At 57.6% G+C, this 12415-nt stretch overlaps 1 protein-coding gene across 3 annotated transcripts in view; it reads left to right on the top strand.

Annotated features, from left to right (window-relative positions):
* Window positions 1-12415, top strand: part of NEK6 (NIMA related kinase 6) — an 80349-nt gene that overhangs the window by 38282 nt on the left and 29652 nt on the right. For all 3 annotated transcript variants that reach the window (XM_045563117.1, XM_045563118.1, XM_045563116.1), the window contains exons 2-3: window positions 2604-2722; window positions 12133-12273. In XM_045563117.1, coding sequence (XP_045419073.1) covers window positions 2633-2722; window positions 12133-12273 — 231 coding nt within the window. In that variant the 5' untranslated portion in view covers window positions 2604-2632. The remainder of the gene's footprint in view (window positions 1-2603; window positions 2723-12132; window positions 12274-12415) is intronic.

The raw sequence follows: 12415 nt of genomic DNA, 5'->3' as shown, positions 1-12415 counted from the left end.
GAGCCATGCCTGCGTGACCTTGGCGGGGTGGCCTGCAGGCAGAGACTGCTGCACTCTGAGATAAAGACAGTACCTTCTTGCTGAAGATGGTTCTCCTCCAACCTTGCCCTGGAGGTCTCCCTAAGGGCAGAGGACGGTGAACATGTCACCCTGAGGGGTGTGGGGGTGCAGCCCGAAGCGGCTGCAGAGTCTGCAGGAGTCTCCGGTTTTATCTTCAAATTCATGCGCATTTTACATTCTGCTCCCTCTCATATTCCCCCCTGAGTAACAGAGATGCCTGGGGAAGGTGCTCGTGTTTATCTGTTTATCCTGGGGCTTTCTGTACCCCAGGTCCTCCACTGTGTCACCCTTGGGGGGTGTGCTCCAGTGCGAGAACTCAGCCCAGATGGCGGAGAGCTGAGGGTGCCTGGTCCCATCTGCATTTCAGGGCTTGGCGGGAGAGCGCCAGGCGCTGGGAGGCCCAGCTGTGCAGGTGGGAGCTGAGGGTTGCACGAGGCAGAGGGGGGTGTGTGGGGAGGGAGAGACGCAGGCACACCCCATATTGCCTGGCAGGCGACGCTGATCCGAGTAACGCTCTGTGTGCACAGAGAGAGGAGAGTGAGGTCCACCTGTTTATCTGTACACACTGGGACGCACCCCAGCGAAGGCCATACCTGTGGGCCAAAGTTGGTGGAGTTTCAGCAGCTTCACAGGCAGGAGAGACTGCACGGGCCGTGGTTGGCAGAGCTCTCAGCACTGAGGACCCCTCCTACCCTGAGTTGGGTGCGTTCTGCAGTCTGCACCATCTGCTCCCCTGTGGCCTCACTTTCCATGGTCTCCTTTGTGTGCTGGAGAGCACGTTTACCCCAAAGCAGCCGTGGAAGGTGTGTGATGGGGAGCTGGGCTGCCTGAGGACGCAGAGGAGGAACAGTGCTGGGAGCCAGCCGGGTTCTGGGGAGGCTCAGGGTGCCTCCAAAGGCACATGTCAGCGGGTGTCATAGACGTCCCTGGGGAGGAAGGAAGGGCGATTGCGGCCCAGGACACAGTGAGCGGATCTCAGGGGCCCTGGCCGTGACAGCCCCAGCGGGAGTTGATTCCCCTCCCACTGCCCAGACCTCCTTGTGTTACTGGGGGCATGGGTGGGGCACAAGGTGGGGCTCGCTGATCCAGCGGACCTGGGGAGACTCTCAGTTTGAGACTGGGCTGGTCGGGCGCCAGGACGCAGGTGGCCGGGTGAACGATGGCAAGAGGCAGGTCTGTCTAGGGAGAGATGATCTTAGGTTGGGTCCTCCAGAAGCTGACCCTGAGACTAGGACACAGGGCAAGAGATTTAGTAAGGGAGTGGGGAGGCGGGACTGGGAATGGGAGGAAGACAGGCCAAGGTGCCATCTCAGACCAAACCCGCTGACCATGCCAGGGTCTCTGGAGTGAGTCATACCTCGGGGTGTTCTGCCCTGAGGCAGGGGCCCCTGCACTTCACACTCACCCCCTCAGCTGTTGAGTAAGGACCACCCCTGGGGCCGTCCATTCCAGGGACTTCTGGCTCCCCAGGGGCTGCAGTGCAGTTGCTCCACTGGCCTGGGTCTGTCCTCATGGGGGTTCTGTCTAGGGAGTGGTCAAGCAGGAGGTGCCCTTGGGACTTCCAGGGTGGGTCTGGTAGAAGCAGCAGCAGTGGGTTTGGGGATATCATCACGTGCTTGAATGATGCCCTGTGGGAGCCCAGGCCTGGCCCTGGCACGGGGAAGGTGCTGCAGAATGCTTGTGGGTCTTTGCCGCCGAGAAGGAGGGCTTTTTCCTTGCATTAAGAGGGACTGCGGTGGCTGGGTGCCGGCTCTCCCCTGGGCCACACACCTTCCTCTGTACACATGAGCCTCCGACCCTGCCCCAGAGTCTGCCTCCAGCACCAGGAGTAGAAGAGGGAGATACTCAAATGGCCTTCAGTTCAGGACCGGCGCGTAGTGGGTGCTTGATCAGTTACCATGGCTACCTGTGGCCAGCATCCTTGACTCTCAGGCAGCCCAAGCCCTGGAGGTTGAGGGGGCTGCTCCTTCATGCACAGGGCTCTGCTCTTGCTCGGAGGTCTGTGCAGGGCGGTGAGCAGGACCCATGGGCCCCGGCCCTCCCGGTGCCGTGTGCCGGTGCACCAGGGCCCAGCCAGGACAGGGATGTGGGATCCTTCCTGCAGTTGCCACTTGTAGTCTGACCCAGGTCTTTGTCTCCTGACCACCCAGGCTGCTAACCTGGCTTTATGTGGGGACAGGAGTACAGAACTGCTCCCCGAGAGGCAGCTCTGTATGGAAAGTGCTATGGAAAGAGCAAGGCCTTGAACTCCGGCAGATGTGGGGTTGAATCTGGTGCTTTCCTTGCTGGCCTGGGGTGCACCGATAGATGTTTCCCTGCTGGGAGCCTTGGTTTCTCCCTCTTTCCAGTGGGGAAAATCCTAGCAACTAGCCAGGATGGTGCAGTGGAGGAACAATATGTCACCTGGGGTGTTGGGTCCTAGCCCCACCGCTTCTGACCTGGGTGACCATGGGCAGGTCACTGAACTGCTCTGCACCTCAGCGCACACCCCCTCCGAGGACCCTCTTGAGGAGAAAGTGAACAGGCCCCATTTTCTGTTGCAGCCCGTGCCCTTGTGAGGCTGGCATGCAGGATGGCAGGACAGCCCAGCCACATGCCCCATGGAGGGAGCCCGAACAACCTCTGCCACACCCCGGGGCCTGCGCACCCTCCTGACCCACAGGTAAGCCCATTTCCTTTGTCTGCAGTACGTTGAAGAGTCTCCAAAGATCCCTGAGGCACTTTCATCTGAGCTCCCATCCACTGGAGGAAGCCCCTCAGCACCCCCAAACAGCACCTCCATCTTGAATGCTTCCAGTGATGGGGAACTCACTACCTGATCCAGTGAGGTCTTCATTTAATTCAGCAGCATTCAGAGAAGCCTCCTTTGTGCCAAACTCTTGGCTGGGATGCCAGACTCTGGTCCTGCCTCTGGGAGGTTTTGATGTGAATGGAACAGCTTTATCAGAGGGTTCAGCGCGGTTAGAAGGGTACCGAGGGGGCCGTGGAGACCCTGAGGAGTGTGAGGAACTCAGAGGGAATGGGCAGGGTGTACCGGGAATGAGAAAGTTCTTCCTTACACTGAGCCAACGTCTGCCTCCTTTTCTGGGCTTGTCTGTCTCCTGGCCCCTTCAGCATCTTGATCTAGAACCAACAGAGCTTCAGAGAACGCCAGTGTCCTTACGCCTGCTTCATGCTGTCTGTAGACACCTGCAGAGCCAGGCAGCCTTCTGGAGCTTTTTGGCCGGTGGCCTGTGGGTTTCTGAGCTGGCTTGTCTACCCCGTGCCTGTGCACATGCTGTCCCTGGGCCTGGGATGCCCCACTCCCCTCCTCCCAATCTCAGTCCAGACGCTGCTGCTTCTGGGGGCGGCTTCCCTTCCACCCCACCCCGCCCCCTGGGCTGCCTGCACTGACAGAGAGGAGTGGAGCCCTCGACGCCTGCTGAGTTAATGAGCCCACATACGCGTGGTGCACCCACCCAGGGCGTGGCTGCGTGTGACACAGACCCAGTCTGCTCTTAGGGAGCACACAGCCTCATGGGGGGGAGACAAGAAACACAGCAGAAGAAACTGGGGGCCTGTGGGGCCCAGCAAGGCACCTCATCCCAACAAGGGGCCACAGAGGCTTCCTCACGAAAGTGGCATGCAAAGACCTGAGTGGACAGAGCTTGTCTGGGCAGGTTGTCTGGGGCCAGACCCTGTAGGGTCCTGTGGACAGCCTGGAGTGATGAAAAGTTCTTGTCTGGGGTTAGCTTTTTGTCCCAGGGCCGTGAGACCCAAAGCAGGGGGAGACTCGGAGACAGGCACCTTCCTGAGCCATTGAGGCTTGTCACAGCCTCTAATGCCCAGTTTCTGTTGGGGGACTTTAGGTTGGCTGATGTTTGACCTTATGGGCAGGGTCACCACGTACAGTTGTACAAGGGTTCTGCACTGCACGAAGGTGCCTGGCCAGGGAGGCGGGAGGGTCTGAAATCCCCCTGTGTGTGCGCTGTCACCAAGCCGTGCAGGGCAGCATCCACCCAAGGGAAAGGGCCCCGCTACAGATGCACACAGAGGTGACGTGGGAGCTAGTGGGCATCTCGTGTGTGCGTGTGGGGGTGTGTGTATTATGGGGTCCGTGGGCTTCTGTGCTGTTTGTACTCATGCGGGGGCCCAGTTCCCAGGTAGAATTTGGGGAGGTAGATCCCAGAAAGCTGGGAAGGGAGGCCCCAGAACACTGCTGGTCCAGAGTCCACCAGGACACGGCGCTGATGGCTGGGGCGGCGGGGCCTCCTCGGGTAATGTAGCAATTTGTCATATTAAGTCATTCACTAGCAACTGAATCCCCCTTGATTAATCTCCCAGAATTAGCCAGTTGCATTTTGAGCAATTAGGGTTAATTACAGCCTCATTTGGCAGAGGAGAGGGCCCTGTAATTACTCACGAACAAGGCGAGGAGGCAGTGGGCTGCGGCAGTGGCGTTCGCAGTGTCTCGTGGCACACGTTGGGGAGGGCAATGACATAGTTAAGTGTAATCAGATACGATTTCTCGATGTGGGGCTGCTCTGGGTGGCTGTCGGGCAAAGATGGCCCCCGTACCGTGGGCATCTGGCCAGGTTTGCAGGATCGGGGTGCACAGCCGCGTGTGTGCTGTGCTGGTGGTCTCCTTGTCTCGGGAAGCGCTGGGATTTAAACACCGTCTGGGGAGACAGTCTGGCCACACGTAGAAACGCCTTCAATCGATGGTGGAGGCGTTTTCCTTGATGGCGGGGGGGGGGGGGGGGGGCACCGCTGCTTCCGGAAAGCTTCCATGTGGGCGGGGCTGGGTTCCCTCCCAGCTCCATCTCTCCTGAGCCAGGTGATGGCAGGTAAACGACCTCTCTGAGCCGCAGTTTCCTCATCTGCAAAATGAGCTAAACACGGTACCCGCCTCGTGAGGCAGCCGTGGAGACGAAGTGAGATGATACACTGTAGGCCCCAATATGGCGCCTGACATTGCGGTGCTGAGACACTGGTCTGCTGTGGACCTTACGTTTTAAAAATAATTTTAGTTTTCGCAGCTAAAGACCTCAGAGCTGGATAATACCCCCAGTGTAGAAAAAAAGAAACTACAAACACTCGAACTGTGTTTTTCGTTAACCTTCTTCTCCCAAGGCCCTCGGTTTGTTCGTTTCGGGAAGCTCTCCAGCTCGGGGAGCCCTCAGCACACGAAAATGTGTCTGCTGAACCCGGCAGAATCATATATGAAATTCATATATACTTAGGAAAACTGAACATGCTTGTTTTTATTGAGGTTTCTAATGAGTGAATGAATGGAGTTGAGAAAAGGAGCTTAAAATGCCCCGTGCTTCTTGCTTTGACCAGTTTGCCGCAGAGCATTTCCATCGGGAATGAAATACGAGGCTCTGCTGGCACGCCGAGAACCACGTGCCTCTCCAAGTAGGGGGAAAGGTGTTCTTGCTGAGAAAGTCCCAGCTAATGTGTCTTCCATCTGGAAAGTCTTTGCAAACCTGCCTGGGACTAGCCAAGTTCAGCTGTATGGGGCGCTATTCCGAGAGGAGAATGTGCCTTTGCAGGGGATGGGGCAGCTGTCTCTGGGTGTGCATTGTACAGGAGGCCAAAATCTTTGTGAAAATCTTCCCGAAGAAATGATGCTAGCTGGATAAGGTTTAATGACTAAATATTAACAGCCATTCAGATTCTGGAAGTGTCTGCTAACTGCTATAAATCGAGCAAGGGTTTGTTTCCTTTCTGCCGTGGGGCAGTGACCGGTGCTTGGGAAGCGGGGGTGCTCACAGTCTGCTGGGGGCTCTGTGTGTAAGTAGATGAAAATGGTGCAGGGGGCTGGAAGCCTCCCGAAGGGATGGATGGGTGCTGAGGGAGCCCACAGAATGTGGCTGGTTCTGCTGGATGGGTGATGAGGAGTTTGGGGCAGGACGGGAAGAGGAGGGTGGATGTTCTAGGGAGAGGAAAGAGCAGGAACTGGGACCAAAGGCACATGGCCAGTCGGGTTAGAGAAGGTGTTTAAATAGCTGTGCTTAGATGGGAGAACGGATAGTGTTTGTGAAAGTTCTCAAGTCCGTGCTTTGTCACTAGAAATTGAATCTGGAGCGAACGGGACCCATTGTGGGTTTTAAGTTGGCGAGGGATTCCTTGGGTTTGGGTTCCAGATAGGTGTTTGGAGCTCAAGGCTCAGGTAAGGTCCAAACAGCGAGGTGAGGAGTCTCCTGTCCACCAGGTGAGATGCGGCCTTGGCCTTTGCCTTTGCCTTAAATTGGCTGCAGCTGGACATGGGGAGGGAGGCTCCAGAAACTTCCGGGGGGGGGGGGGAAACCAGTCGCACAAACATGAAGGGATGAAGAAGAGGGGCTTCAGGGATATCAGGGATGTATCGTTTCGCCCTTCAAGTTTTTGCTTGTTGGTCGTTGGAGCTGGTTCCAGATTCTCTCATCCATGTGCTTAAGCTCAGCTTTCTCTGAGTTCGGCTAATGAAGGTTGTCCTGGGGGAGCCATTGTGACTTAGATGATTTCCGGTTTTGTTGTTAGGTGTCTTCCACTGGGTGGACATTTGCTCACTGATCCCATGCATGAGCTGATGGCCCACAGAGCCCGGTGTGGACTTCCAGGTTGAGACAGTGACGGCGGTTGTGCTGACAGTATGATGCCTGACACTTATCTCATTTGGTCGTCCTGCCGACTCCGAGAAGTAGGATTAGTCATTACTCTGTTTTGCAGGGAAGGAAACTGAGATACGTAACCTGCCATTTTGCTCTAGGAGACAGCTGGGATTCAGTCCGGGCCCTTGGGGCCCCACAGTGCCTCTTCCTGCAGCGAGGTCTTTGGGAAGGAAGATGGGCTTTTGGTTTGAACTTAGCTGGATCATGAAGAGCTGAGCAGGGCTGGCCTCGGAAGGAGCCTAACAATGTGGACTCTTTGTAAATCGTGCCCTTTTGTGCAACACAGATTTAAAACACAGCACTGTGTACACAGACACTGAATCCGTTAGAAGGTCCCTACACACGGTGTCAGATGTCTTTAAAGGTGAAATTCGTTTATAAGAAATGTCATCCTGATGAAGTGTGCTTTTTAAAATCATAGAAACGGTTGCCTTAAAATTAATGATGCATTGCAAATATCAGGGAAAAAAGACCCATCCAGTATAAAGATGATTAAAATTCAGGTCAGAAGTCTGACTTAGTCAGGCTAAATTTTTTAATGAGATTTCAGAAAATTAATTGGGCGAATGCATTTTTATTCTTTTAACATGTAATTTTATGCTCCTATTTTTTTTTAAAAAAAAGGATTTGTCGATGGCTGAGGCTTATTGTGGTTCAAACATTTTAAACTCAAATTAGTGCAGGTTGGGGGTGTTTGTGGCCTAATTTGATCTGACTTGGAGAAGAGAGCCTGGCGCTGCATGGGGGTGTCCTACAGTGGTCTAGACGGGACCCCTCCCCCAGGCTCCCAGTTATCCCCACCTTTTCCTGAGAAGCCAGCAGCATTTCTTGGGACAGTGGGATTGGGGATGGAGGTGACTCAGGGCCCTCAGCCATCTCCTTGGTGTCCACCTGCCAGGCTCCTCCTGCTGTCCAGGGCCCTTGTGCCCAGAGGCCCCTCCATCCACCTCCTCTCTTGGGTCCAGCCTGCCTGCCAGGCAGCTCAGGCCTTCTCCCTCGGGCCCGCTGCAGCTGGTAGCAGAGCATGGGACGGATACGGCAGGGTCGGCATCCCTGTTTCCTCCTCCCAGCCCCCCACCCGTCTCCTCTGCCTTTGGGGGAGAGCTGAGGGACTCCATGCCCTGGGAAAGAGGAGGCAGACTGGCCTCCCGTGGCATTGCCCCACAGCGCCAGCCCTAGGGGGGAGGCCGAGGGCATGGTTCCTTGGCACAGAGTCCTGGGCTGCCCATGCAGGGGGCAGCAAAGTCACAAGGCTGCATCCCTTACCCACCAGCAGGTGCATGGCACCCCCCACCTCACTTCAGCCCCCAAGGTCACCGCCAGCCTCTCATCAGCAGACCCTTCGTGGGTGGAGACGGTGGTCACGGTGATTATAACAGCAGCCGAGAACTCCCTAAGTTTGTTTGCCCCGGCAGACACAGCTCGGTTCTTCCCAGCCCCTGGGAGGGAGGCGCTGTCATTAGCCCCTTTGATAGACCCAACAATACCAGTCAGCACCAACAGCAGTAATGACAGTTAACGTCTCACACTGCCAATGTGCCAGGCCCTTTTCTAAGGGCTTTCGTTCATTGCCCAGAGGGCTCACCCAAGGCCCACAGCCAAGGATTGGTGGAGTCGGGATTTGAACCCAAGCCTCTAGGCCCCAGTGTTGGAGTCTTAACCGACAGAGCTGGAGCAGCAGTTACCCTCTGCCAACCTGTGCCCTGGGCAGAGGTTCCCCAGTAGCCAGCACGGGGTCCCAGACAGAGCAGGGGATAGTAAGCAGTAGATGACCAGTTTTCTGAAAGGCCACCAGGGTGACAGGTCATTAGTCAACATTTATCACTCTTGGGGCCACCATTGTGCACACTGTTCTGGGGAGAGCCCCACAGACCCTGATCACCAACATCATCTCTGGAATCCTCAGCAATCCTGGGGGCCAGTGTCACCATCCCTGTGTATGGACAACCAGCTCAGGGTCACTTGGCTACAGGGGAGGAGTGGAACTTGCCGGGGCTGACCCAGGAGGGGACGAAGGCCTTGGAGGTGGTGACAGATGTGGCCTCTAGGGCAGGCGTGCAGTTCACCTTTTCCTTCCTGCCCAGAGCCCCCTGGTGCGTCAGGGCCAGGACCTGCCACGGGAGGCCTGTGTCCTGAGGTGCCCCCATCTGAGCAGAGGCCACCTGGGGACAGGGCCCCACACCAACCCTTTGAGGGCAGTGGAGGCCCCAGAGCCCGCTGGACTGCGTCCTGCATACTGTGCTGCCCACTAAGCCGCCCTGCCAGGGGAGCTCATTCCTCTAATTAGGTCCAATGGGTTGTGACAGGAAATGCAAATCTGGGTCATTTATATGCAGATGAGCAGCTGGAGTCTCCAGGATGGCCAGGATGTCACCCATATCCAGGCAGCTTTGGGCCCCTCGGAGCTGGGCAGTGCAGCCTCTAGGCAGAGTGTCGGGGCCTCTGGCCAACCTCACCACTCACGGTGAGGAGCAGCTGGTGTCGCCAGAGCAGGGGCCCTCGGGAATCACATCCTCCAAACCCTACACCGTACCCAGGGGAAACTGAGGCCTAAGGGGGGTGGATCCCACTCCATGTCACCTGGCAGCACACCTGGGCCTAGATCCAACAGGGCACTCAAGCCTCAGTTTCCTGGTTTCTAAGGTGGGATTAACCCTGGCTTTGCAAGGGTGCTGGGAGATTTAAGTCACAAAACCTAACCTAGTGCAGTAACTGAGATGTAGTAGGTGGCTAATACACCACAGCTTGGCGTTATTTTTATGAGTATGTGTGATTCACCCAAGTGCTGAGAAAGCCGCTTGGCGTTTTCTAAGGGTGTGTGATGTTGGCTGCATTCCTAGCGGTGGCAGCGGCTGGGTCACAGAGTCCCACTGTGCGCCGGGCTGTGTGGAGCATGTTCCATTGTGTCATTCCACAAACACGCTCTGAGCACTTGCTCTGGGCCGGTCAGAGCCTCAGCACAGGGGCCGTGGGGGGACCAAGTCGGGGTCCCCCTTCTGGAGAGGCCCAGCTGGTCAGGGGGTCTCCAGGGAAGAGCAGAGGAGGACTCTGAGCCGGGAGGCCCCACGGGGGCTCTGTGCTGTAGTCCCCAGCACCGGGGACAAATCCCAGCTCTGCCATCCCTCGCTGCGGGGTCTGGGGCCAGTCGCTGCTTCCCCTCCAGGCCTCAGCTTCCTGAAATGGGGGTAGCGGTGAGGCCCACTCACAGGGTCGTTCTGAGGACCCAGCAAGGTGGCCGTGGGAGGCGTCTGTGGAGAGCACTCAGCCTGCACTGCCTGGGTGCCTGCTCAGTGGACGGCAGGGTAACAGCTGTCACTCAGGAATTTACCTGACAGCCATGGACACGTGGTAGGTGAAATCATCATCTTCCTCCTCCCCCAGCCCTCGCGGTCGGGTGCCAGGCAGGACCCGCCATGGAAGGTCACTGTGCCTCGAGACGTCAAAGTCGAGGCTGGCCCAACGCTGCCCCGGCTGAGGGCTGCGAGGCTGGGACTCCCATCCCTGGCTCTGGCAGGAGGGTGTTCCTTAGTGTTTCCTTGGCATGGAGCTGGGATGCGGCAGCTTGGCGGAAAGCGGGCAGGGCACAGTGTGGCAGCTGGGACAGGGGGCTCTGGGCTCCTCTCACCCAAGGGAAAAGTGGTTTCCCTGGCTACCTCCCAGTGACCCTGTGACATAGCACGCTTCTGTTATCTCTGTTTACAGACGAGGAAACTGAGGCACAGAGTGGCTTGGATAACGGCCCGAGGTTACCACCCAGCAAGCGGCTGCATCAGGGCTGGGACCGAGCCTGCCCGGCGCAGGGCGATGCTCTGAGCCCGATTCCACCGCCAGTCGCCCAGCGGCTCCCAGGGCTCCTGCCAGGGCTGGTTGGTCTAAATGTTTGTTTTCCACGTGAGGGAAACGTCCAGAGTGCAGCCCAGTACCTGCATCTTCCATCCTCTTGTATGGTCCTGGCCCAGATCTGGAAGAGGCATTTTACTTTTTTCTTTCATTTTTCCAGTGAGTTTTATTATTAGTTAAGTCATGATTCAGGTAACCAGGTCCCTCCTACCACCCACCCTAGGAGGAGGACGGATGGCAGGGGCAAGGTGGGGTGGGGCCAGTTCCCATCTTCCCGGGAAACGTGCCTTCTGCCCAGTGGTCGTCCCAGGCTGAGACCCAGGTGGTTCTGGTTCCCAGGGGCAGTCCTGTGGTTCTTGGTTTCGGTCTCGGTGTCTCCTGCCATGGCGCTGACCGCTAAAATGCCCGAGGCAGCTCACAGCGCACCGTGACCCTCAGCAAAGACCCATTTTCGCACTGGAAGGTCCAGCTGCCTGTTCCTGCTGCAGTGGGGCCTACAGTGTTTCTAGCCTCACCCCACCCGCCACAACTGAAGTCGGTGAACATTTCTGTGCACACCTGTGTGCGAGGCGTCCAGCAGCAGCCGCACCCAGTCCCTGCGGTCCCCAGTGTTGGTGACGTCCCATCCAGAGTGGGAATGGGAGCTGTGGGGGCCGGGGCTCTGCCCTCGGGGAAGGCTGCGTGGGCCGGGGACCTGGGCAGGGCTGGCCCCTCTGGGCCTCGGTTTCCTCATCCAGCAAATAGAGACAACCGGGCCACCTCACCAGGCTGCTGTCTCCCCTTCTCCTCTAGCATTGGCCCCCCTTCCCCTTTTCCAAAGAGCTCATTTCACGTGTGTCACGGCCCAGCTGCCACTGCTGCCTCCCCTGGCAGCTCGGTCCCGGGGCAGCTCCTAGAGATTAATCAGGTGTCAGCGTTGGCCCTCACAGTCACTGTGAGTCTCTGGTTTCTTCGTGTCACCGTAAAGGGGGCAGTTTATCCAAAGAATGAGCTCAGAATGTAAGGCTGCAACTGTTAACCTCAGTTTTCCCGTCTGTGACGTGGAATGGCCACCCCAGGGGGGAAACTTGCTGTTTCTCACCGTGACTCACAGGGTCAGGGGCTGGGGCGATACGCACGGTGCCCTGGGCTGGTGAGACCTGCAGTCCGAGCAGGGGCCCCCCGAGCCCGGCAGCCTTGGTGCCGAGCCAGGTGACCCTGGCAAGTTGCTCACGTCTCATTCAGATGTTTATTGCGCGACTCTGCTCGCCAGGACCCGACCTGGCAGAGAGGACTCAGGAGTGCGCAAGGCAGCCGAGGCCCCAGGCCCCACCAGCAGCCTCCTGGGACGGGATGCAGAAAAACGAGCAGTCAGATAGCGAAGGTGGCGATGGTGCAGTGGGGAAGTGGGTTGCTGCGGGGCGCACAGGGGACCTGGTACAGAAAGGCCCCGGGGGTGCCTGGGAGGCGCCGACAGCAGACTGGCAAGCAGAGTCCCTCCTTCCCCTTGGAGGGTGCAGTTGGGGGGCTTCTGTGGTTATAGGGGTCACCAGCTGCCAAGGTCCAGCCCTCCATGCCAGCCTGACTGGTGACTGATGCCATCTGTCCCCTTCTCCAGAGACACCCCAGCACCCTGTCTTTTCGCTGCTCGCTGGCGGACTTCCAGATCGAGAAGAAGATAGGCCGAGGACAGTTCAGCGAGGTGTACAAAGCCACCTGCCTGCTGGACAGGAAGACAGTGGCTCTGAAGAAGGTGCAGGTGAGCTGGGGACCCTTGGGGTCAGAGCTGCATCCCGGGTGCCAGCTTCTGCATCTGGACATGGTGGCCTTGGGCCAGTCCCTTCCCCTCCCCTCCCCACCTCTGAATGAGGGTAATTAGTGCCCAACTCATGGAGAGAACC

Source organism: Lemur catta, chromosome 10 (genome assembly GCF_020740605.2).
Source record: "Lemur catta isolate mLemCat1 chromosome 10, mLemCat1.pri, whole genome shotgun sequence".
NCBI lineage: Eukaryota > Metazoa > Chordata > Mammalia > Primates > Lemuridae > Lemur > Lemur catta.
Note: the sequence above shows the minus strand (reverse complement) of the source record. Positions and strands in the feature narration are given on the sequence as shown.